Source organism: Myotis nattereri, assembly GCF_964212035.1.
Source record: "Myotis nattereri genome assembly, chromosome: 14".
NCBI classification, from domain to species: Eukaryota; Metazoa; Chordata; class Mammalia; order Chiroptera; family Vespertilionidae; genus Myotis; species Myotis nattereri.
The window spans coordinates 53355940-53382627 of NC_138089.1; the positions used below are offsets into that span (position 1 = coordinate 53355940).

General features: G+C 41.4%; 1 protein-coding gene across 1 annotated transcript in view; it reads left to right on the forward strand.

The window, feature by feature from the left end:
* Positions 1-270: 270 nt before the first annotated feature.
* ANO10 (anoctamin 10) overlaps positions 271-26688 on the forward strand; it is an 89644-nt gene continuing 63226 nt past the window's right edge. Inside the window, exons 1-10 of the mRNA XM_081106087.1 lie at positions 271-421; positions 1305-1502; positions 1823-1957; positions 10030-10149; positions 13050-13619; positions 15752-15807; positions 18376-18450; positions 20510-20692; positions 23706-23897; positions 24893-25021. Coding sequence (XP_080962213.1) covers positions 283-421; positions 1305-1502; positions 1823-1957; positions 10030-10149; positions 13050-13619; positions 15752-15807; positions 18376-18450; positions 20510-20692; positions 23706-23897; positions 24893-25021 — 1797 coding nt within the window. The 5' untranslated portion in view covers positions 271-282. The remainder of the gene's footprint in view (positions 422-1304; positions 1503-1822; positions 1958-10029; positions 10150-13049; positions 13620-15751; positions 15808-18375; positions 18451-20509; positions 20693-23705; positions 23898-24892; positions 25022-26688) is intronic.

Genomic DNA, 26688 nt, shown 5'->3' on the forward strand with positions numbered 1-26688 from the left:
TTTTCTGTTACCGGAATGTCTTCCCTATTGTATTCTGAGTTGCTTACGGAAATGGATGGTGTTACCTCATCTTGGTAGAGGGGCCGGCTCACATGTGTGCTTGAACCATTGGTTAAGCCTGTCATATAACCTGTCAGGATCATGAGACATTTTGCTTTATCTTGTAAGTCAGAATTAGGTGTTACTAAGAGAAAATGCAAATACAATTTATATGTTTCTCTTTCCCATTATATCCCACGTGTGCCTTTTATTTTATTTTAATTTTCAGCAAGTTTGTCAAAGATGAAAGTGACCTTATCAGCTCTGGATACTTTCGAGAGTTCCTTCACGCCTCTGGTAGTCATAGAGCTTGCTCAGGATGTCAAAGATGAAACCCAGGAATGGCTGAAAAACAGAATTACCATGAGGAAGAAAGATGGAGGTGCGTAAAAGAAATATTACTCAGACTTACTCATGCTCAGTGACTAAAAATTTTTTTCAAGTGTGTTTTGTAGTTTTTTATAGATATATTTCTAAAATTAATGTCTGTTTCTTTGGTCTTTATTATCTCAGAGAAGAAGGGAGAGGGGGAGAGAGAGAAACTCAATGATGAGAGAGAATCATTGATCAGCTGCCTCCTGCACGCCCCACACTGGGGACCCGAGCCTGCAACCCGGGCATGCGCCCTGACCAGGAATCAAACTGTGACCTCCTGGTTAATGGGTCGATGCTCAACCACTGAGCCACGTTGACTGGGCTTAACATCTACTCTTAACATTTGGAAACCTACTGAAGAGAACTATCATTAAACTTAATCACATGTAGACATTTATGGGAAAAATCATTGAAAATTATTGACTTACCTATTGGGAATCAGTCACACAATCTGTTATAGTTCAATGTAATTGTGTAACATTTGAGGCATTTTTACTGGGATATTTTATTTCAAATTAATTTTCTTAAATTTTGACCTGTTATTTTTTATATTAGAAACTATATCCTTATCCTTTATAGTTAGTGCAAATTTATGCATAGAACTAATAAATATTGAATTCTTGTCTCATATTTATTTCTAGTTTGAGTAACTGCAAGCCACTTATTATTGCATTTTCCAGCTTTGACTGTTATTTCAAAAAGCTATAAAGAACCTGCCATCTCCAACTTACTTATACTTCCTATTTATTTGGAAAATGGATTTAAATTGTTAATATAATTTATTTTCTTTCTACTAAACTAGAGACATAATATTTATTTAGAAAGTTTTCATCTTTGAAACTTTTATGTCTATCTCTTTCTAAGATAGTGCCTACCTTTTGTTTTCAAAGGTGCCCAGCTGTTGTTCAGACCGTTGTTAAATAAATATGAGAAAGAAACAGTGGAAAACCAGAACTTATATCTTGTTGGCGCCTCCAATATTAGATTGTTACTGGGGGCAGAAGCAGTGGGATTGGTAAAGGAGTGCAACGATAACACCATGAGAGCCTTCACCTACGGAACCCGACACAACTTCAAAGGATTTGATGGTGAGTCCCGGGACGGTTTCTATCAGAATTAATTTATCAAAGAGAAGTTTTTGATGAATAGATCAGGGGTCAGCAAACGGCATATAGAAATATTTGAGACTGTGCGGGTCATACAAATCACAATTATTCAACACTGCCATTGTAAAGCAAAAGCAATATGAGGAGCTTTATATTTTATTAAATGTACCACTTTCCTATTTTGCTTACTCCTTATGTTATTGTTTGTATCATTATTTCCACAACCCAAGGTTATTTGAATACTATTAACTTTATTTTGGCTATTACTGAGAAAATAACTGGAAATTTTTGTTTTATTTTAGATAACAATGATGATTTTCTCACAATGGCAGAGCGCCAATTCATCATCAAACATGAACTTGAAAATCTTAGAGCCAGAGATGAAAAAATGATCCCTGGTTACCCCCAGGCAAAGCTATATCCAGGAAAATCTTTATGTAAGTGATTATCTCAACCAGCTTCATGAATACATGTTCTAATGCAATTACTTTCTCTTCACAGACATAAATAACACATTACAGGAGCTTTATTTCTTTCCCTCTTACTGAGAAACGTACACAACTTTACAGTAACTTATTTTTTCATGAACGTATCTTTTGCCTTTACAGATTCATTATGTTGCATGTATTATTATTTTTATTATATTTTTAATTGAATTTATTGGGGTGACATTGGTTAATATATTATATTGCACATTTTCGATCAATATATTTGTTCTACATGGTTTGCACTTCTTATTATCAAGGTCTCACAGCATTCAGTTAGCGTAAAGCTGAGTGTGAATACCTAGACATATTACTGTTAAAATGAGCAAAGTTTCCTTTATGCCCAAGCACTGTCCTGTAATGAAACGCTGTGGAGGAATGAAAACGGACACCTGGCCTTTTCCTGGAGCTCTCTCTCCACCTCCTCTCATCTCCCTGGTCTGAGCACAAGCACACATAGAAAGGTCAGGAAGAGTCACAGGTGACAAGACCTGAATGAAAGCTGACATGAGGCAATTCCATTTGAATGAGATGCTGGTTCGCAGAATGCAAGTGTTTACTACAATGCGTAATTCCAAGTTTGCCTCAAACCCAGAGAGTGGCAAAGCCCCAGAGCATTTTTTTTTAAATTTATTTTTAATTTTTTAATTTTTTAATTTTTTTATTGCTTACAGTATTACAAAGGGTATTACATATGTGTCCCTTTTTTCCCCCCGCCCTTGACAATCCCCTGGCCTCCCCTACCCCCCAGTGTCTTATGTCCATTGGTTATGCTTATATGCATGCATACAAGTCCTTCGGTTGATCTCTTACCCCCCTCCCTCCTGCCCCCCACCCCTCCCCGGCCTTCCCGCTGCAGTTTGACAATCTGTTTGAGGCTGCTCTGCCTCTGTATCTATTATTGTTCAAAAGTTTTATAATGGTCTCTATTATCCATGAATGAGTGAGATCATGTGGTATTTTTCCTTCATTGACTGGCTTATTTCACTTAGCATAATGCTATTTTTGCTGCCTCAAATACACTTTAAACATGTGAGCTTCTGTGTCCCCTAGTCTGGCTAGAAAGTTTCATATACTTTCTAGACTTTAATGCTGTTTTATTATTACTAAAGTATTATTAAAGCATAAATACATTTAACACTACCTTTCAGTCTTCACCCAGGAGGATAGATGCCCAAGAAGCAGTCCGTATTTAAATTTTCTCAGTTGTCACCAAATATACAGGGTGTCCTCCCAAGATGTATACATACACATTGAATAATTATAAAGGCACTGCCTTTATTCAATGTGTATGTATGCATTTTTGGGGTACCCTATATTTTGGGGGGACACCCTATATTTTAGAGCTGGTTTGTCAAAGCATGATCCAGTCATACATAGATCACTCGTTGTGTTTGGTTGGTATATCTCTTAAGTCTCTCTCTCTCTTTCTCATTATGTGAACTTGAGAAGAATATGTCTTGGTTCTTTATTGCCTGACTTGCATGTGAACTGGATTTTGTCGTCTTCCTGTCTGAGTGATGCTGTTAACACCCGTTATGCTGCTTTTCCTTGCTCTCCTTGTTGACCTGAGTGGCTTTTAGGAGCTGTCAGGAAATTTCAATGTTGGTCCTCATCATTCTTGATTGTCTACATTTCCAGGTGTCTGCATATGTCTTGATATTGATTATTTTGTGGCCGTTTTTGTTAGACTCGTGTTCTTTTAATAGAGAGGTGAGAGATTAGCATGATTTCAGAAAAATTTTCTTCATCTGTGAAGAGTTCTTTGGTTGTATTTGCTCTGTTCTCATCTTTAGGTAAAAACTTTCTTGCAGGAAAGATGAGGCTTTTGTAAACAAGGGTCTTCCCTTCCCCTTCCTCCCTGCCCCCCTCCCTCGCTTCCTCTATTTCTTTTTTTTTTAATATATATATATATTTTTATTGATTTTTTTACAGAGAGGAAGGGAGAGGGATAGAGAGTTAGACACATCGATGAGAGAGAAGCATCAATCAGCTGCCTCCTGCACACCCCCCACCAGGGATGTGCCCGCAACCAAGGTACATGCCCTTGACCGGAATCGAACCTGGGACCCTTCAGTCCTCAGGCCGACGCTCCATCCACTGAGCCAAACGGGTCAGGGCTCTTTTTTTATAGTAAATATAAAAACAATAAAATCATTTAAATCATGGTCATTTGAAAAACTTTTATACCACCTGAGATAAGAATCATATTAAGTTGCCAAGTCTGTATTTTAAAGTTCTGTATTATTCTCTATCTTTATGTCTTTGACAATATAATCTCTAATATGCCATCATGAATTTTGCACCATTTTAACTTTATAATCATAATTTCTGTTGAAGAAGAAATGCATAATTACAAACTGTGAACTATTTTCAGAGTCCAAGTAATAAAATTTAGAGTAATTTAAAGCCCTAGATTTTCAATAAGTTTAATCCAGAGAGATAAGTGGAAAAGCTTATTTTCACCTTTGAGTTTTGAGGGAGCCGCTCCCCTTGGGGTAGCCTCCTCTCTGAAGCTGAGGGGAGGACTTGTACCCTGTTCGGTGTGACCCCCATGATGCTTTGAGAGCTGGCCAAGGCTCCCATGAGAAACATTCTCATTTGCCTTAGGCTTAATTTGATTTTGATTTTTAAATGCAGTGATGATAATTTTGCTTGCCATAATGGTGTGTTGTGATAGAAAGCTTTCATTAAGTAGATGGCACCATGTGTCACTGTAGACATGATTTGGAGGCAGGAGGTAGTGCTGTGAGCTGCACGCTCAGGGCTCTCCCTCATCCATCACACAGCCAGCACTGCGGGACCTGGGAGTGCGCTGTGTGTCTTAATTGTCAGTGTTTGTCTTGGTGGGCATCTCATCTCGTTTGCTGTGTGAGCTAAGATCTCTTCGTATTCTCAGACTCTGCCTCTCCTGTTGATCCATCATCGGTAACAGTCGTGCAAATAACCGAGTGACAGATTTTCTTTAGAAAGTGGAGTTAAAGGAGCCAAAAATGTCTTATGTGTTAATGGTATCTTCAGGGATGTTACTTCGGTTAAAGCTCTGTCTTAAAATGTCTGTCTGATGATTGATGGCATATGGCATGTCTCATATTAGGCCTTTTATTATGTTGTTATTCTTTTAGAGCATTATGGTAATTTCCTCTGAATATCTTCTATATGCAAATGGGTAGATTAGAGTGTCAGGTATAATCTGTCTTTAAAATTATTAATTGTCCTTATAAGAATATTAGAGTAGATTTCAAGTATCACGTAGCAGGCATGTACGTAAGAAGATTAAGCTATTGATATATTTATATATGTACTAGAGGCCCAGCGCACGAAATTGTGTGCGGTAGCCTGCCGCTACTCACTGCCCCGCCTGCTCCCCTCCTTGCTGCCATCAGAGCCTGTGGGCCATGGGGAAGGGACCAAGAGGTGCCGTCGTTTGGTTGTCCTAGCCGTCACGGAAAGGGCTTTTTATATATTTTATGATTTTGCTGGGTATAGCATGTATATCAGTATTTACAGGTTGTCCCCCAAAAATGTATTCACAATTAACAGCTGATAGCTCAATTTATGTTTTTTTTTCTTTTCAGATTTAACCCATTGGAATTAATAATTATTCAAAGTATGTGTTCATTTTTGGGGACACCTGTATATATAAACACACACATACATGTGTATACATGCACTGTGTTTTGCTATATACATATTTGCAGTGAAAATAATACAGGAATATAAGAATGTATTTTGAAAACACAAGTATCCTCAAGAAGCAGTTTTTCCTTACTAAAACAAAAGTGGGCTCTCACACCAGAATGCTAGAGTCAGGTGGGGTCTGGCAGGGGGTGCAGGGGCACAGCAGCAGCTGCAAAAACTGCAGGGGTGCAGAGGGCCCCTTCTTCACATGCAAAGGCTGCTGCGGGCCTTCTCTCCCTGTCGGGACTCTGTGCTCATCACCCCTTTGCTGAGGCTGATTCGAGGCAGCACGACCTGCCCCTCCCTGTTGCCCAGAGACACAGTAAGAAGTGTGAGAGATTTTTGTTTTTATTTTTTAACTAAGCACATCACATTAGCCAAAGGCAAAAGCAGTACTGTTAGTATTGTTATTGCATTCTTTAATTTAGAGCAGTGGTTCTCAACCTTCTGGCCCTTTAAATACAGTTCCTCATGTTGTGACCCAACCATAAAATTATTTTTGTTGCTACTTCATAACTGTAATGTTGCTACTGTTATGAATCGTAATGTAAATATCTGATATGCAGGATGGTCTTAGGCGACCCCTGGGAAAGGGTCGCTCGACCGCCAAAGGGGTCGCGACCCACAGGTTGAGAACTGCTGATTTAGAGGGTTCAGTTGTCAGCCAGGTTACTTATACTCCCTCTTCCATTAGATTTTGGGTTGTTTAGCTAATTGTTAAATGGCTGTAACAGGACTAACCCTAGTGCTTGACAACAGATCCTTCAGCCCTCTTGAAGGAAGGAATCCTGGTTTAAGTTGTTCCTTTCTATAAATAGGCCCGAAGAGCATCATATTTTCCTTTGAAGGTAAGGCTCATGTTAATTACGTTCTTAGCTGACATCAGAAGGTTGAAGGATTTTTTTTAAAAACCCTCTATTTTTAGAAGCTGAAACCTGAACCATGTTTTTGGCGTTGATGGTGAAGAGAAGCCCAATAATTTAGGAGCTGTGGCTTTATATTCTCTTCACAGTCCTATTTTTAGAAGCATCAAGCTGGTATTTATGCCTGGCTGGAAAGTCTTCTACAGTAGAACGGAGTCATTTAAAAAAAACTCACAACTTAGAAATAATAAAATAATAATTTAGATGCTGTAGATCAGTTCAAAGTTAAAAAAAAATTGATGTAATAACTGAAAAAGATAATAACAGGAAGAATGAATATGCTATAGTTGTGCGTCCCCAAGAACAAGAGAAGAATCAGAACAGTTGTGGGTGATCGACTTGCACTAATATTAGCTAAGAAAAAAGTCCACAGAAACACTTTAGAATAAAAATACTTAAAGGTGGGTTGGATAGCACCAAAGGCTCATTGAACTTAAAGCTTATACCTTTTCCAATCACTGAGGAGGACTTCATTACAACTCTACCTTTTAAAAACTGTTCTTCTCTATAGCTTACATGAGAAATAATTGTATGAAGAACCATATACTGTATTAAGACTTTTTTAGACCCAGACTTTTTAGTATCAGATATCTCATTTTAATTTTTTTTTTTTAATATATTTTATTGATTTTTTACAGAGAGGAAGGGAGAGAGATAGAGAGTTAGAAACATCGATGAGAGAGAAACATCGATCAGCTGCCTCCTGCACATCTCCCACTGGGGATGTGCTCGCAACCCAGGTACATGCCCTTGACCGGAATCGAACCTGGGACCTTTCAGTCCGCAGGCCGACGCTCTATCCACTGAGCCAAACCGGTTTCGGCCTCATTTTAATTTTTATCCTTCCTTTTATTTCTAAGAAATCGTGCTTTGTTTTTCATGCCGCAGACATTTATTTGCTGTTCCTTACTGAGAGGCTTGTTGACTGATGTTCTCCTCACCTATCTTTGGGGACTAGGTAGGTAGGAGATAAGTGTTCAGCTCATAAACTTTAAAGAGCTCTAAGCTTATCAATGGATGAAAACAGCAAAGCATTCTTTTTTTTTTTTTAATCTTTATTGTTGAAAGTATTACATATGTCCTCTTTTTCCTCCCATTGACCCCTAATATAGTCTGTTCCCACCCACTGCCCCAGGCCTCCACCACCCTATTATTTTCTGTGTCCCTGGGTTATGCATATATGCATACAAGTTCTTTGGTTGATCTCCTCCCGCCCATCCCTGCTTTCCCTCTGAGATTCTACAGTCTGTTCCATGCTTCTATGTCTCTGGATCTATTTTGTTCAACATTTTATTTTGATCATTAAATGGATTCCACATATGAGTGAGATCATGTGGTACTCGTCTTTCTCTGACTTATTTCGCTTGATGCTGATTCCATCCACTGAGCGGCCATAATCTTTAGCAGGAGGCAATACTTGGAGCTTGTGTGGAAAGTGCTCATCTCCCCAAGTGTGACACAAGGCATTGCATTCGAGTTCTCCATGTGTCCTGCATACACTTCCTCTTAAAGACCAACCAGCCAGTCACTCTAAGTTACTATGGACAGGAGAGTGCCCCGTTTTCATTTATTGTTACTAGGAGATACGGTCTTTGGCTAAATTAGTTTGTCTCTTTTAGGTATGTGCATGAGTATTAAAATCATACTCGCCAAAATGACTGCTGACAGTAGAAAGTATTTGACTTGATTTTGATATTCACTGTTTGTGAATGTAAGCCTTTGTTAACAGATTAGAAAAGATGGAAAGGATTGAAAATACTCAGTATCAAGAATGAAAGGAACTAAACCATTCTCTTACTATCACCATAATGGGAGGATAGATTGGTAACATTTTCTAGGGGCAGTTTTATATGTGTCCAAATCTAAATACATATACCTCTGGACCTAACAATTCTACTTTTAAGTATATCCAATAAGGAAATAGTAGACAGGTGGAAAAAGGTATATGTACAAGAGTTTTAACATTATTTATAACTAGAGGCCGGGTGTATGAAATTCATGCACTTGGCGGAAGGGGATTCCTCAGCCCAGCCTGCGCCCTCTCGCAGTTCGGGAGCCCTTGGGCGATGTCTGACAGCCATGGAGGCAGGAGAGGCTCCCGCTACCTCCCCTGTGCTCGCCAGCCATGAGCCCAGCTTCTGGCTGAGTGGTGCTCCCCTGGGGGGAGTGCACTGATCACCAGGTGGCAGCTCCTGCATTGAGCATCTGCCCCCTGGTGGTAGTTCATGTCATAGAGACTGGTAGTTCCTCCATTCAGTCGATTTGCCTATTAGCCTTTTATTATATAGGATAGCAAAAAAAGGAAACATATTTTTCAGTAGAGAATTAAATTATAGCATTTCATACAAGGGAATATTATGCAACTGTTCAAAAGGACACTTTATGTTCTATTTATGTTGGCACTGGCAGATTCATATATGTACTAGAGGCTGGATACACGAAATTCATGCACTTGGGGGGCAGTCCCTCAGCCTGGCCTGCACCCTCTTGCAGTCCGGGGACCCCTTGCTCCTTACCACCCACCTGCAGTGGAGGTGGGAGAGGCTCCCACCACCGTGGCTGTGCTCTTCAGCCGGCTTCTGGCTGAGTGGCGCTCCCCTGTGGGAGGCACTGACCACCAAGGGGCAGCTCCTGCATTGAGCATCTGCCCCCTGGTGGTCAGTGTGTGTCATAGCGGCCGGTCGTTCTACTGTTCAGTCTATTTGCATATTAGGGTTTTATTATATAGGATTGCTATATGAGAAAAGATTACAGAATAATGTATATAGAATAATCTCATTTATATATATCTATATATAAATGTACATATATGTACATATGTATATATGTGTATATATATACATATATATATTTTGAAATCTGGTTATACATTAAATTGCTGTTTACAGTGGTTATTTTGGGGGTGAGGGAGAGAATAACTGGGCCTCTCAAATTCTGATTTGTACATTTCTGTATGGTTTAAAATTTTACATCGACTTGTATTGCTTTCATAGTCAAAGGAAATAGTAAAGATAGTGCCATTCCGAAGAATGAAAGGAGAATGCACCTTTCGAGGAGGCGGATGCACTTGCTCTCTGTGGAGCACTCCTCACTGACTAGTGCAGTGATGGCGAACCTTTTGAGCTCGGCGTGTCAGCATTTTGAAAAACCCTAACTTAACTCTGGTGCCGTGTCACATATAGAAATTTTTTGATCTTTGCAACCATAGTAAAACAAAGACATATTTTTGATATTTATTTTATATATTTAAATGCCATTTAACAAAGAAAAATCAACCAAAAAAATGAGTTTGCGTGTCACCTCTGACACGCATGTCATAGGTTCGCCATCACTGCTCTAGTGGCTTCGTAACACCACATGGAGAGTATCACGAGTGATCGCAGATTCATTTTATGTTGTTTGGCACATTTCCCTCTGCAGTGAGAAGACTGCTCACGTCTGGCATCGTGATTCAGGTGTTTCCACTGCATGACAATGAAGCCCTGAAGAAGCTGGAGGACTCCTGGTATACTGGGTTCAGTTTAAAGTATCAGCCCATAGGTACGTGTCAGCGCCGTCCCCGTAGAGAGAGGAAGACCTACCAGTGAAAAGTCGGGCTCCAGCAGTGGTGTCATCCCCCCGGGTCTCACCAGGCAGGGCTCACCAGCTGGATGCTGGACAACAGGGGGCAGGGCAATAGGAGGGGTTAATGACCTGTTTATTTCTGATACGATTTTAGATGGACTGAATTACAGGCTTTCTCTCAATTTCACCAACACAGGAAGTTCAGTGTCCTTCATGAGTGCATGTCAGAGTTGGAGTGGAACAGGTTCCATGAGAATTTAGTTTGTGAATATTTGTATTTGAAAATTTCTGGTTCTTTAGAGCAGCGGTTCTCAACCTGTGGGTCGCGACCCCTTTGGGGATCGAACGACCCTTTCACAGGGGTCGCCTAAGACCATCGGAAAACACATATTGAATATATAATTACATATTGTTTTTGTGATTAATCACTATGCTTTAATTATGTTCAATTTGTAACAATGAAAATGCATCCTGCATATCAGATATTTACATGACGATTCATAACAGTAGCAAAATTACAGTTATGAAGTAGCAAGGAAAATAATTTTATGATTGGAGGTCACCACCACATGAGGAACTGTATTAAAGGGTCGAGGCATTAGGAAGGTTGAGAACCACTGCTTTAGCTAATCATTTGGAGTTACAGTGGGGCCTTGACTTACGAGTTTAATTAGTTCCAAGACCGAGCTCGTTAAGGAGCTCGTTAACTCAAATTACTCTGTCAACTCAATGCAAAAAATCCGCCAAGAGTCAGCTGGTATCTCAAAAAACTCGTTAGTCGGAACATTCGTAAGTCAAGGCCCCACTGTAGTCAAGTTGTGCTCATTCTTAGGTGCCGACTTGTGGGCCTACTATCTTTTGAGGTAGGTTTATAAGTATCATGGTGTATATTACGGTTGTCTATCCATTTTCTCTGAATACAGTGATAAAAATAACCATGAATTTATTTGGTGTGTGTTGAACATACTTTGTATAAATAAACTTATATCAATACGGATGTCTGAATTTTGGGGTTTAGATATTTTTTTAAGTATAAGAATTATATTTAAGCTGGTAGGTTTCACCATAAGTATTACTATCAGTTTTTCCTTAAAGGCTATTTCTCTTTTGATTTTATTTAAGGGAATCACTCTAAAATGATTTCCTTTTTGATTTCCATTCTGAAAACAACTATTACAATATTATAACTGAACAAAAATTGTTTTTAAGATTACATTTTGAAATTGTATTCTGAATAAATTTTTTTGTAGCCTTTGAAAGGAATAGTTTTATTTTTGATAGTTCCAAGTGACACAGTAGTCATTTTATGTTACACTATAACATTTTTAAAATTTTGGCATTTAGGTGGCGATAAATTTAAATATTGCTTGTAGGACTTGGTAGTGAAGTATTTATTAGCTACTTTTTAGAAATTACAGGGAGAAAAGGAGTTGACGGTGAAGGCTGAGCTTGGCTGTGGTGGTGGGTCTGAGGCCTCTGGGGGTGCTGGGACTGGTGACTGTAGCTGGGGCACAGGCAGATGTTGAACTTCCCCTTGAGATCAAAAGAGGATGATCATCTGATTTGGAGCCCAGGACCATGAACACCTTTTTTTTTTTTTTTTTTTTACATTGCTTAGATATTCTTCAACCTCATTCAGATTTGAGGCAACCTCACATACCCACTGTTTATAAATTTTGGCATTTAGGTGGCGATCAATGCCACCTGGGTTAGTGAGAAAAAAATAAGGATAGGAGAAAATAGCTAATCACAGTTTATTCTAACCTGCAACCATATACTGATCTGGCACATTACCTTAAGAAAATTACATTTATGCCGAACCGGGTTGGCTCAGTGGATACAGCGTCGGCCTGCAGACTGAAAGGTCCCAGGTTCGATTCCGGTCAAGGGCATATACCTTGGTTGCGGGCACATCTCCAGTGGGGGGCGTGCAGGAGGTAGCTGATTGAACTCTCTCATTGATGTTTCTAACTCACTATCCCTCTCCCTTCTTCTCTATAAAAAATCAATAAAATATTAAAAAAAAGAAAGAAAATTACATTTTATGTGTAATTAAGCAAGAAATAACTTCAACTGCTGGACCTCCCCCACGCTTGGCATCCCACCCTGGTCCCGGGGCAGGGTGCTTGTACAGTCCACACACTCCCCCGTGTGGATGCGGCCGACAAAGGACGCAGTGTTTGTGGCCTCTCTTGGATTAGATAGCTTGTGTCAAGTTCACGGAATATTAGCAGCGATATTGCTTGGACCTTCTTCTTCCTGGTGCTTATATGAAGGTGTAGATAACGTTCTGGAAGTCAGTGTGTAGAATGTCGTTTTGCATTTTTTATTAATTTTTCTTTGATGTATTGAAAGACTTGCCATGACACATTGATGAAAATTTATATCTTCAGGTAGGGGGAACAGGATACAATGGATGGGGAGTCATCTTTGGAAAGAACATCTGTAACTACAATTTTAAAGTAGGAGAGAAGTGGAGCGCATAAATTAAAAGTGGAGTGCGAGTTAAAATGTGTTATTGGCCATGACTGAATTTAAAGGAGGACCTTGGAGATTTGGGACAAACCACTCCGTGATTTTTTTTTCTTTTGGGAAGAAGGCATCCATCAGATGAGGAAATACAGAGGAAATAGACGCAGGGTGCCTGGCAGAGCCTGGGCCCTAAGCTGGGGGAAGTGTCAGGCATACAATACAGATAAATGGGGTCTTTGTACTGCGGGGAGGATGGGTTTAGCATCACCCACTGATTGGGAAATTATGGTATTAAGTGATTCCCACTTAGCTAAAGAAATGAATCAGCTTAGTTGAAATGATAAGAAAAGAAAGTCTTTGGTAGTCTGTAATTAAGGTCTTTTTTTCCCCTCCTTTTATTACAGATGGTATCCGTGGCTACTTTGGGGAAACGATCGCCCTTTACTTTGGATTTTTGGAGTATTTTACTTTTGCCTTAATCCCCATGGCGGTCATTGGGCTGCCTTACTACTTGTTCGTGTGGGAAGACTATGACAAATATGTGATCTTCGCCTCCTTCAACCTGATCTGGTCCACAGTGATCCTGGAAGTGTGGAAGCGTAGCTGTGCCGGCATGACCTACAGGTGGGGGACCCTGGTCATGAAGAGGCAGTTTGAGGAGCCCCGGCCAGGATTTCACGGGGTCCTGGGCATCAACTCCATCACGGGCAGGGAGGAGCCGCTCTACCCCAGCTACAAGCGGCAGCTGCGCATTTACCTGGTCTCTCTGCCGTTCGTGTGCCTCTGTCTCTACTTCTCTCTGTACATCATGATGATTTACTTCGACCTGGAGGCCTGGGCCTTGGATGTCCACGAGAACAGCGGGTCCGAGTGGACCAGTGTCCTGTTGTACGTGCCCAGCATCATCTATGCCATCGTGATTGAGATCCTGAACCGCCTCTATCGATATGCTGCCGAGTTTTTAACTTCGTGGGGTAAGGCTTGATGCTTCGTTTCTATCTCAAGCGTCAGTAAGCAATGTTGCTTCCACCATAGGGTTCAGGTAACTGCTACCTCGCAACGCAGGTGGCTGCTGCTCTGGGCTCCTTGTAGAGTCGTGAGGAGAAGTCCTGGGCTCTGGAGCTCCGGTGGCCTCCAGATCACGGTCATCACAGCTCTCGTTCATTGAGTGCTAGTTCCTCCATTCCAGGTACCTATAAAGCACTTTACACATGCCTCATTCTCACCTCCTCAGGACACGTGAAAGACACGTTTCACCGTTTTATGGATAAAGATACTGAGACTTCACAGGGTTCAGGCAGCAGATGGAAGAGCCAGGCTGATCCCCACCTCTCTGTTCTAAACCTGTGCTCCTAGTACTGTGCTGCTGGGTTTTATGCTAAGGGGAAAGTAGACTGGATTATCTTCCTGGAACTCTGGACGAATGAACTTTGTCTAAGTATCTGAAAACCAGTTGTCTAGTTGTGCCGGGCACTGAGGGCTGCCATTGAACTCAGTGAGGTGTTCATGTGGGTCTGCGGTGAAAGAGGAACCTGCTTACGGTTTAAAAACAGCCTTGATAGGCCATTCAGTCTTTCATTTACTTACTCACTCAAACACACAAACATGTTATTATTCCCTAGGAAGAATCGAGGCCTTAACCACAAAGATATTTTAAATTATTTTTGATAGTCATTTCACAGCAACTGCTACCATTTGGTGAGTGCTCTTTGCCGATCCTGGGCTAAGGTTGTGTCTTCTGTCTAATCCTGACGGTGACCCTGGGAGGAGGGTGGTGTCAGCTCTGTTTTGTAGACGAGGAGGCGGAGTGCCGCAGGTTGCGTGACTTGCCCACGTCAGACAGTGGCTGAGTGGCTGGGCTGGGTTTCCAGTCCAGTCAGCCTAACACTGCCTCTCTGTGCACGGTGGCACTTCTCAGCAGTCCTCCTTTTGTTCCTCTGTCCTGCGGTTCCGGGACCTGCACTGTGTCTCCTCTTCTGCTGAGGATGGAAATCTGCGTTTCCCTTTAAGCTAAGCCTTTCAAACCACACACTGGAAAACACTTTCTTTATTGCCCTTCTCTTTAGGCAGGAGCGAGGAACCTTTTTTCTGCCAAGGGCCATTTGGATATTTATAACATCATTTGAGGGCCATACAAAATTATCAACTTAAGAATTAGCCTGACCCTAGCTGGTTTGGCTCAATGGGTAGAGCGTCAGCCTGCGGACTGAAGGCTCCCAGGTTCGATTCTGGTCAAGGGCACATGCCAGGGTTGTGAGCTCGATCCCCAGTAGCGGGCATGCAGGAGGCAGCTGATCAGTGATTCTCTCTCATCATCAATATTTCCATCTCTCTCTCCCTCTCCCTTCCTCTCTGAAATAAAAAAATAATATATTAAAAAAAAATTAGCCTGCTGTATTTGCTCATACATTTAATTAGCTCACCTCTAATTTCTTGGCAGGGCCAGACCAAATGATTTCGAGGACTGTCTACGGCCCGTGGGCCAGATGTTCCCCACCCCTGTTTAGAGGTTGCTATCAGTTTCACCATCACCACTTACTAGTATTCAGGGTCTTTCTCTGGGTGGCTGTCTATGGGATCATTTGCCAACACATCCCACATTTCTTTGTAGCAGTAAGACTTAAAAAATAATTTCAGACTGCAGTGATACTGCGGTACCCCCCAAAATGTGTCTTAATCTTGGTTTCTTCCTTGTCGGATGCTCCTGGTGGTGAGCAGTAGGCATGATTGACAGCCTAGCGCAGTGATGGCGAACCTATGACACGCGTGTCAGAGGTGACACGTGAACTCATTTTTTTGGTTGGTTTTTCTTTGTTAAATGGCATTTAAATATATAAATAAATATCAAAAACATAAGTCTTTGTTTTACTATAGTTGCAAATATCAAAAAATTTCTATATGTGACACGGCACCAGAGTTAAGTTAGGGTTTTTCAAAATGCTGACACGCCGAGCTCAGAAGGTTCGCCATCACTGGCCTAGCGCATTTACTGACTGAGGCTCTGTAGTTGACATCCTGCCCACAGTGCACATCTCACTCACCTCACTGCAGTGCTCCCTGCTGCTATCTTGTCTGAGAGAAATGACCTCTCCTTTTGATGTTTTAGAGAATCACAGATTGGAGTCTGCCTACCAGAATCATCTAATTTTGAAAGTTTTAGTGGTAAGTAGAGTTTTTATGTACAAATTCATTTTAATTATGAAATTAATGAATACCATTTAATATTTAGGAATATAAATATGAAGACTTGCTTCTAATTTCAAGCTATCAGATAGTTAATATATTTTGAGCAAGTAGACAAGGATTGATTAATAGGTGTGTTTATATCTACATTCAATCCTATGGAATAAAACCCTAATATGCAAATTGACCAAATGGCAGAATGACTGGTCGCTATGATGCACACTGACCACCAGGGAGCAGATGCTCAATGCAGGAGCTGCCCCCTGGTGGTCAGACAGAAGCCGGACTCACGGCTGGTGAGCACAGTGGCAGTGGTGGGAGCCTCTCCTGGCTCTGCAGCAGCGCTAAGGACTCCTCCTGGGGAGCCGGCCTAAGCCAGCAGGTGGACATCCCCCAAGGGGTCCCAGACTGTGAGAGGGAGCAGGCTGGGCTGAGGGACCACCCCCCAATGCACAAATGTCGTGCACCAGGCCGCTAGTAGTCTTATATATGTGCATGTGGTTTAAGACTTCAAATGTAGAAATTTGTTTATAGCTAATTTCTGTTTATGTAAAAAGCTAATTATTTACTTTATAGTCATGTTTCTCTTCTCTTCAGTGACTTCTTTGAATGCTTCACTATTCAACAGTCCCTGCAGTTACACACAGTTCATGTAATGATAGAACCTTAAGTTATTTTTTTATGAATTTTGGTGAAGAATGCTTAGAGTTGAGGAGGTTCCCAGCATGTTCTGATGGGCAGAAGGAGAGAGATGGAGAGAGGCACTGTGTAACTTGCTTGCAGGTTGTGTGAAAGCTCACACATTCTGCCTCTTTCCACCATCATTATAAACAACAAAGATGTGCCGGCTTGAAAGCCCCTCACTTACCAGGAGGCGGCGTCAGCCATCTGTGCCATAACTGAGAATCAAGACAGGTGCACGGAGTCCTCTGAACTTGCAACTGTAACCTATTTAACACAGTTCATGTACTTGACTCCCCGAGGGAGAGATCGAGGCCCCCACTGAGAAAAAGTCTTTGTTTAGCTGTAGAAATCATTTTGAGAAGCCTACTTATCTGGCTTTTCAGCCCTTAAAAGAGCAGAAACTACCATTGGGAAGATGTTTAGGTTTCCGGAAGTAGGTAAATTTATAGAGGCAAGAGCAGGCTTGGAAATAGAAAACCTGTCATAAAAGGTGCTAATAATTCAACAGTTTAGCAATTTGGACATTTGTGCATATCAAAAAGGCTCCGAAGGCCCCATTCTAGCCCCATGAAGTAATTGATATTCAAAATATTGATGCTGAATCAGCAAGGAAGTTACCTTCTCTGTTCTCTGTGTAAGATTCAGGGGAACATGTAATGCATTAAAAAAATCATTCAAATTGATTTTAATATGGAGCCTTTGCCCTTAGAGGTAAAACGCTCCATTTGGCTTGAAGAATTCAGTTATTTGTGGGACTTTATTGTTCTCTGACATTTCAGATACGTTGTCAGGTGACTGCCTTGTGAAAGACTCACATTGTAGGATCTGCTTGTGTTCGCTAGCCTCTCCCTTCCTTTTTAATCTTACGGGGAGAGCATTTCCCACTTTCCCAGGCTTTCGCTTTCCACCTCTGCTCTGACTTAGCCCCCACCCCTCCCTGGCTGCATTGATCTTACTGCTCACTCTCTGCAGTGACTCCCTATTCGCTCACTAATGACGTGCCCACAGCGGTACTCTCAGAGAGGGATGCTGCTAAGCGGGCAGTAGCCAGCATGAGGCTGGAGGCAGAGAGGAAACCCGTCAGTGCAGGGTGTGGTTGCAGATTCTTGAGCAGGGGATCTGCTTGAAGAAATGGCACTTGTTATGGTGGGATCCGCAGCCCAGAACTGTGTCTGAGCAGGGCAGGGGCGTCTCAGGCCTGTGGTGACAAAGATGCCTCCCACACTCGGCTGGTTGTTGCTGGCCCCACTCATCTACCTGGGCGTCGCCCGGTGACGGTGAGGAGTCTCAGGTCCGTGGGCACAGGAGGCTTCCGGGGCTGGGCTACTTGTGGTGGTGGGAGTTGGGGGTCCTTCTTGCTGGTGCTGCCCGGCCATCCTGGCAAATCCCCTTGGGGAAGGCAATGGCGGGCCCTGCAGGAAGGAGGGGAGGAGAGGATGGCCCCTGGCAGCTCATTGTGAGTGGCGTCCTGACCAGTTCCTCTGGGTTCATCGGCTATTTTCAAGCTTCTAAGTGGGTGAGTGGGGAATGAACCCACCTGGGTCACCTGGGTTCCCAGGTTGGAGGTGGGGCATGGTGAGCCTTGGTCTCCCTCTTGTAAGAACAGGGTAGAAACAGGAGCGGCAGCTGCCCTGGTGCTGTTACTGACCCAGTCCTGGGTCCCCAGCCGGTTCATGGCCTTGAGTCTCCTCTGGGTGCCTCCTGCATCACTGCAGGGTTTATAGATGTGCCCACTGAGGAGGAGGAGGGAGAACAGGGCTGGAAGCCTCTTGTTGCGTTTTTAAATGCAGTACTTATGGTTGTAAATGTAAACTACTATGAAGCAACACTAAATATTGTTACCATTTTTTTTTTTTTTGCCAGTTTAACTTTCTGAATTGCTTTGCCTCACTCTTCTACATCGCCTTCGTCCTGAAGGACATGAAGCTCTTACGTCAGGTGAGTGTGTGTAACAGAAAGGTATCCGTTCTTCAGGCTTTAGAGGCGGTTTCTTGTAGTCAAGTAATGCAGTCAGCTTCCCATTACTATTTTTACAAATAAAGCCTTTTCAGTTCTGCCTATTTCTAAGCCCAATTCTAATTAAAAACAAAATCCATCAGCACTTTGTAGTGTACTCAACTGAAAAGAAATGAATGGAAGCTAACCAGCTTGTAAAATTAATGATATAGGGCAGTAAACTAAAACATGCAGTTCCCATATATTTGTATTTGTATAGAATTGTAAGAACAATTCTAACAACAAAACATTTTTTTAACTTTTGTGTGTGTCTCAGGGTGGGGGTGATTGGTGTAGCCTTACGTAGGTCTGATACATTTCATTTTTAAGTTATAAGTTGTACTTTAGAGACCAGCAGATCCTTTTCGGAAGTGTGAAGAAAGCCTGACATATATTTAATGCTTTTTCTGCTTGAGGCAGCTGCCGGGAAGGGCTGCTTCCTCCTGGTGTGAATGTCCTGTGCTTGCTAGTGAGCAGCCTCAGAGCCGAGGCTTCTTAGTATTTATATGAGAACGTGGGATCATCTTTCAGGAAATTAAAAGAAAATTGTATAACAGAGAAAGTTAGTATTTTGTAGTTATGGTCCTAACAGCTTGCATAAAAGTAAATTAAATGTTGTGCTCTTAAGAATTACACTCTACATATTGCTACTTTTTAAAAATTATTTTTGAGCCCTAGCTGGTTTGGCTCAGTGGAGAGAGTGTCAGCCTGCGGACTGGGGGGTCCTGGGTTTGATTCCGGTCAAGGGCACATGCCTAGGTTGCGGGCTTGATTCCCAGTGGGGGGCGGGTGGGGGGGGCGGGCCGCGCATGCAGGAGGCAGCCGATCAATGATTCTCTCTCATCATTGATGTTTCTATCTCTCCCTCCCTCCCTCTCTCTGAAATCAATAAAAATATATATTTAAAAATAAATAAAAGTTATTTTTGAAAATTGAAAACGTAGTTGGATGTACACACCTTCCCCAGTCCCACCTACAGTGTTAGTGGGGTGTGACTTCTCATTTCTTACACTTCAGAGAGTCTCCTTCACATAACAGGGGACAGAGGGATGGGAGAGGATTCTTGAAAAAATAGAATTCTAGTATCAGCAAATTTGTTGTGTGATGGAAACACTGATATCCATCTGGGGAAAGTAGAAATTGACACACCACTTCTGGAAACCACTCCGGCAGCCTTAATTCTTCCCTAATAAATAATCGGAGATGGGGTGAAGATTCCTATACGTGGGCATCCAAAGAGCAGCATTTGTAATAGTTCAGGTTGGGACTAACACCTGCATCCAACAACAGTGCCTGGGCTAATAAAGAAAGAGTTTTTATTGGCACAGGAAAGTGCTCACAATATATAACGAGAGGAAAGAAACAATACAAAGCTGCATATAATATGTAGTGGATCATGCTACTTTAATTTCTACGTATGATTGGAAATATCCAAGATGTTAGCAGTGGTTCTGTCCTGGTTGTGGAATCATGGGTGACTTTTCATTTTTCATTTTCTAAGTTTTTTACAGTGGGTGGGGGGATGTATTAGTTTTATAATGTTTTTAACATTGTGGCCAAGCTATTATTTTTCCAAAATTGGCAACATCATTTAGATACTCATATATTTTTTTTTTTTTTAGATACTCATATTTTGTAGCCAGGATGATAAAACCAAACTCCCCCCCCCAAAATAAAACACCCAAAAAACCACCACAATTTTAAGGAAATTTGTTCTACTGATTCGTAACTGGTTTATTTCTTATTATAATAATACTATTTTTTTCTTTATTGATTTTTAAATAATATTTGTATTATAATCTTCTTGTATTTTAATCTAAGTCTTCCCTGTGGAAAAATAAACATAAATTAGAAACATCATTCCAACACCTAACTCTTCTGATACTAGCTTTTATAACAATAGTATACTATTGGTTGAAAATGGCCATTTTATTTGCATAACTGCACACACGGTGTGGTTTTATGAAGCTGCACTGGCCAATATGTGTGTGCTTCTCCTTAGAGCCTGGCCACGCTCCTGATTATGTCCCAGATCCTGAACCAGGTTGTGGAGTCGCTGCTGCCTTATTGGCTCCAAAGGAAGCACCACGTGCAGGTGAAGAAGAGGGTGCAGGCTCTGAAGGCAGACATCGACGCCACGCTATACGAACAAGTCATCCTGGAAAGAGAAATGGGGACGTATCTGGTAAGCTTGAACCTGGCTGAGTTTAGCATTGACTCAGTGTGCGTAGCCGTCACGTACCGGGTACGTCCACACACGTAAACACTCACAGTCTCAGCTCAGTGCTCTCCAGCCAGCGAAGGGCTACTGCCCTGAACCTGAAGTTACGCCTAAAACACAGAGATGCGCTTGGTGAACCCTGTGAGTGCTCCGCCGAGGTGGTGGGAACAGCAGCTAGAGCCGGTGGGGCAGGGAAGGGGGAGGGTGGGGGGCGGGGTGAGACGGCCATGGAGGCAGCAGCATGGCTCGCTTCAGACATAAAGAAAAGATTGAACGTGGGTTCTGGAAATATCGGAGGGAACTTTGTAAAGTATGTGGTTGTCTAACCACTATGCTGCACACTAGAAACTAATACAAATAATATGTAAACTGTAATTGAAAAAAACTTAAAATTTTTTTTAAAAACCAAAGAAAAGATTGAAGCCCATCATTAAAAATGAATGCCAATCTGAAGATTAATTTATAGTTTAAGTTACTTAGTGCTATTGTAAAAATAAAAGAGTTCCTGAAGTCTGAAATTTTTTAGGAGCTATAAGGAGATCATTGGAGAATCATAAAACCTAACCATGTGTTTAATGAACTTTTATTGAGCTCCGACTACATTCACTACTTCTGTAGTGGGGACTGGTGTTGGGGTCACGTTTGCTTTAGGTCATTGTTTCTTATATCCTGCGCCTACCTTCTTGGTATGGTATAGTCTTCTTAGTGAGATAGAGCCTTTGGGGAGGGTCCATTGTCATTAAACTTCCATAGTCTTGCTTTTCATCAAGAATGAATTCATCCCTGATTATTGAACTAACTTTCTTACTTAGTTTTTTTTCTCATATGCTTAAGAATTTTAGTTTGTATGTTCATCTGGAGTAGGAATTTATTCTCTCTCTCGCTCTCTTTCTCTCTCTCCCTTCCTCCCTCCCTACCTCCCCCCCTCCCCCCTGCTCACTGCATGTTGTATGCTAAAAATGTCAGGCAGAGCTTGACATGACTGCCGGACTGTCCAGCAGCACATCTGAGAGGCATTATCTGCACATCTCTGCAGAGCCAAAACAGCACAATTTTGAAAGCTGAGCATAGGCTATGACGGTTTCTTAAGACCGAATTGTGGTAAAACCAGCTTGATTGCTAAGATTTTTACTCTTTCCCCACTCTTGATTACTTCACTCTTCAGAGAATTTAATCAATGCTATATCACTGGGCATATTTTAAAGCCACATCTGTATGCTGCAACACAACGTAAGGAAATGCTTTCTAGAGCCAAATGCAACCAAAGAGCGGTTTAGAAATTGCTCGCCCCTGAGTCCCCAGCTGCGCACCCACCGGCCAGCTCCTAACATACATGTGCTTGGTGTTGCTCTTTGACGAGCCTTGGAAACTGCCAGAGTGACTCACTTGAAATCCCTGGGCCCATGCTTCATCCAAGCAGCCAGAGCGTCTGAGAGAAGGACTCACTCCATTGCCAGTACTCTATAGTTATGTTAGGAAATTCTCTACTTTAGCAAAATATAAAATATGAAAAGAAACTGACTGGAAGTAGAATCTGATTTATACTAAAGCTCTCAGCTCCTGAGTCTAATATGCATGTCTTGGAGAAGGACTGACTCTGAGATGCAGTAATAATAATGATTCATTTCGCAATATCCATGTTTAATATTGCTTTAAAATATTGTGATGAGTATTTTTCTTAAACTGAAGTTGTCATCGCATGTGCATAGGGTGATCATGGGGAGGTCTGGAGTGTGGCCTAAGTAACTCACCCCACACTGTTAGTATCTCTTTAGTTGTTGAGGGTACACAACAACTATTGCCCGTCTCCTCCTTTGGACTAAACCTTTAAAAACATATCGGAAAGGTGTTTAAACATAGTTTCAGAGGGATTTCTCCATGCTTCCATGGTCTCCTTATTTTCTGCTATAGACTCCTTTCTTTGGCCTCTTTGATGTATATACTACTTTTGTTAGGGTGACTTTGGGGAGTTTCCTTGTTACAATCAGCTGTGTTTTCCTTTACTTTTAATAAAATTGAGATAAATGTCTTATGCCACAAAATTCATTATTTTAAAATGTACAACTTAGGGTTGTTTTTTTTTTTTAACTAAATTCACAAGGTGTGCAGTCATTATCTTTTATTTTTATTATTTTTTAAATTAAGTTTATTGGAGTGACATTGGTTAATAGGGTCATATAGGTTTACAAGATCCATATATTTCACTGTGTGCCCACCACCCAAAGTCAAATCATCTTTCATCACCATATACCCGCCACCCCCCAAGGGAGAAGCCCTTAGCACTGGGAGGGACTCAATGAGGCTGAATAAAGATGAGCCTTCTGAGCGGAGCCCAGAAGGTACCACTGTCCACATCAGGTAGTGACTTCTCTTTGGGAGCGAGGCTTTCTGAGACCTCCAGCCCCTCTGCTCCCCCTGGGCCTGAGCGTGCCTGTTGTTACTTGTTAAGGCTGCTGTGGACCTGGGAGCAGGAGGTGAAATTGGAGTGAATTTAAATGCACAGATTGAGTTGGTTTTCTTTACTAAGTGCTGCCTGAGTTACTACAAGCCGTGGGTTAATTTTCACAGTACTGAAAAAGTTCATTCTGACAAATTTTGCCCCCCCCCCTTTTTTTTTGAGGGGCAAACTTCTGGAGGTCCTTATTCCATCCTTTTTTTAAATGTATTTTTATTGGTTTTAGAGAGGAAGGGAAAGGGAGAGAGAGATAGAAACATCAACAATGAGAGAGAATCATTGATCGGCTGCCTCCTGCACGCCCCCTACGGAGTATTAAGCCCGCAACCCGGCATATGCCCTTGACCGGAATCGAACCCGGGACCCTTCAGTCTGCAGGCCAGTGCTCTATCCACTGACCCAAACTGGCAGGGCTCTTCTTCTTTTTTTTAAGTTAAATTTAGCGGGATGACATTGGTAAGTTATTCTTTTTAGACGATATTAAAACAGTGCCTGTTTTCTCCTTGTGGCGCACATTTCCAGGGCACCTTCGATGACTACCTGGAGCTGTTGCTGCAGTTTGGCTACGTGAGCCTTTTCTCCTGTGTTTACCCGCTGGCTGCGGCCTTCGCTGTGTTAAATAACTTCACCGAAGTTAATTCCGACGCCTTAAAAATGTGCAGAGTCTTCAAACGTCCATTCGCCGAGCCTTCGGCCAGTATTGGTGTATGGCAGGTAATTATTTGAGAAAAAATATTCCTTTAAAAGAAATAACAGAATGAGGCATTGTGACTTAAAACGATGAGCCCAAAGGAGAGGGTTGGGAAAACTGGATTTCATTCTTGCTCGGCCACCAAACAGCTGCGTGACTTCAATAGCCATTTACTTCCTCTGGGCCTCACTTTTCTTATTTTTAAAATTGGGGGTAGGGGTGAGGGAGGTAAAATATAATCTTTGGGACTCCTTTCAGGTGTAAGACTCGGACAGTTTTCTAGGAGAGCAGCCAGCTGGGCCTTCACTCACATAACGAGGCCCTCCCCACTGCAGTGTCAGAAGAGGCACAGGAGTTTTCAGATGCTTAAAGAAAAGTACCGCCGATACAGAATCTTATATTCACAGGAAATATTCTCTAGGAGCGCAGGAGAGAGCAAGACACTCTCAGATGAAGGGAAACTAATAAGAGATTTTTATTGTCAGGGGCCTATCCTAAAAGTATGACTGAAAGTTCTCAAAACTAAGGAAATTATAAAAGTAGGAATCTGGAGACAATTAGGAAGAAATAAAATCGCTAAACAAAAATACAAGTAAATACTTTTCCTTTTCCTTCTCTTCTTGAGTCTTTAAAGTTATGTTTGAGAGTTGAAACAAAAAATACAAAACTATCTAATGATTCTAAATACTATATGTAGAGAAAATATTTAGGCAATTATATTATAAATAGGGAATGGTAAAGGGAGGTAAGATTTCTATATTTTACTAGAGCTGATAAATAACACAAGTAAAAGGAAAAACTGTATATACACATATAAAATATAATGTAACTATATATGTATATATGTCTGTATAAAATATAATTATAATATATACTTAGAGCAACCCCTAGAAAGCTATATAAAAATATATTAAAAAACGCAGATAAATCAAAATGGAATATCAAAAAATGTTTAGGTAACTCATAATAAGACAAGAAAAACAAAGCAGTTTTAATTTCAGGTTCTTTTTTCTTTCAGTTGGCTTTTGAAACAATGAGTGTCATATCCGTGGTCACTAACTGCGCTCTGATTGGAATGTCGCCGCAAGTGGATGCACTCTTTCCGGAGTCAAAAACAGACCTCATTTTGATTGTAGTAGCAGTGGAGGTAAGTGAGACTTTAACTCTCTTTCAAAGAGTTTCTACATCAGATGCCTCTGTTATTCCAAAGCAGTGATGTCTCTGGCTGGCAATTTAGCAACATGCATTTACCGGTATGAAAGCAAAGCCGTTCAGGTAACGGGAAGACAGGAGTCTGAGGCTGTGCATTCCTGGTGATCACCTGGGGCTGAAAAACGGTCACCGTGGTGCAAACAGGAAAGTGACTTTCCCAGCCTGGTCAGAGCTGAGTAGATAAATCTTGTTTGAAACTAGAGGCCCGATGCACGAAAATTCGTGCAAGCGTAGGCCTTCCTTCCCCCGGCTGCTGGCACTGGCTTCCCTCTGGCTGCTGGCAGGCACCTGGGACCCGGGCTTCCGGCCCGGCTTCCTCCGGAAGGACCTCTGGTTAATTAGCATATTCCCCTTTTATTATATAGATCGAATTCTGTAGGTTTAATGTGGGTTTTTTTAGTCTAATCTAGGGGTTTGTCACTTCGACTTTCTCAAACAAATCCTAAGAAAATATTTTTTGAGAAAAATTCATGTTTAAGTCTCATTTCCAACAGGTATGGAGCCCATTGTGAAACATTCTAAAACTCCAAAGCGTGCTGTCATGTGTAGGAGGACTCTTAGTCACACAAAAAGCACAAGCTGGCTGTCTCTGTACTGCTTAGAAACCATTTAATTATGTTTCTGACTATGAATTGCTGTACCATCTTAAAAATCAAGCACTTAGCAATCACAAGAATTTGCAGGCAACTTTTTGTTGCTAGTGATTTTAGTTGTCAGGAATATTGTGACCTTTTAGTTTTAGATATTTAAAACATAGGAGAGTGGTGAAAATTTGTTAAAGCAAACTGTGGCAGGAACATAAAGCGGTGATTCATATACTTAAGGTCTTAGGACTTAGGGCTGACCAGAAAAAAATGAAATCCTGGAATTCATTTGTACATTCAAATGTACATTTGTGCATTTCCAGTAGCGGCTGAAGAAATACAGTCTGCTTTGCTCTATTTTGCTCTTTTAGCATATTGGATCGGAATCTGTGCTTGTGATAGATGCTATATGTGGAATATTCCTGTTGGAGAATGACTTTAGATGGCAGTGAGTAGGAGGGGAAAGAGAATGGCTCTGGCAGATAAAAGTAGGTCTGTTTTGGACTTGTGAGTTGAACAGGATTTTGGGGAGTTATTTGCAAGGTTGATTTATTACGTGTGGAGGTGAGAGATCAAAACAGAGGGGGCCTTTAGCCAGGGGATGGCCAGCTGGCCAGGCTCATAATGTAGCTTCTTGATTTAGAATATGGCCCTTAACTTTGCAGATCTAGGAATTTGTCTTTGCCTGTAGTACATCCAGGGCTAACTAGACTTTTGGGACTGAGTTATGCTTAAACTAATGAGACTCACAAGAGATTGATGAGAATGTCAAGCAGTTCATTTACAGAAGAAAATACCTGTTGAGCTCTTTGCATGGATTGTAAATGTTTTTATTTGTAAATCTTCTTTGGAGAAATGTCTATTCAAATCCTTTGTCCATTTTTAAATTATGTTGTTTATTTTTTAGTTGTTGAGTTGTAGAGTTCTTTATATATTATAAACATTAACCCCTTATCAGATATATGATTCACAATATTTGCTTCTATTCTGCAAGTTGCCTTTTCACTCTGTTGATACT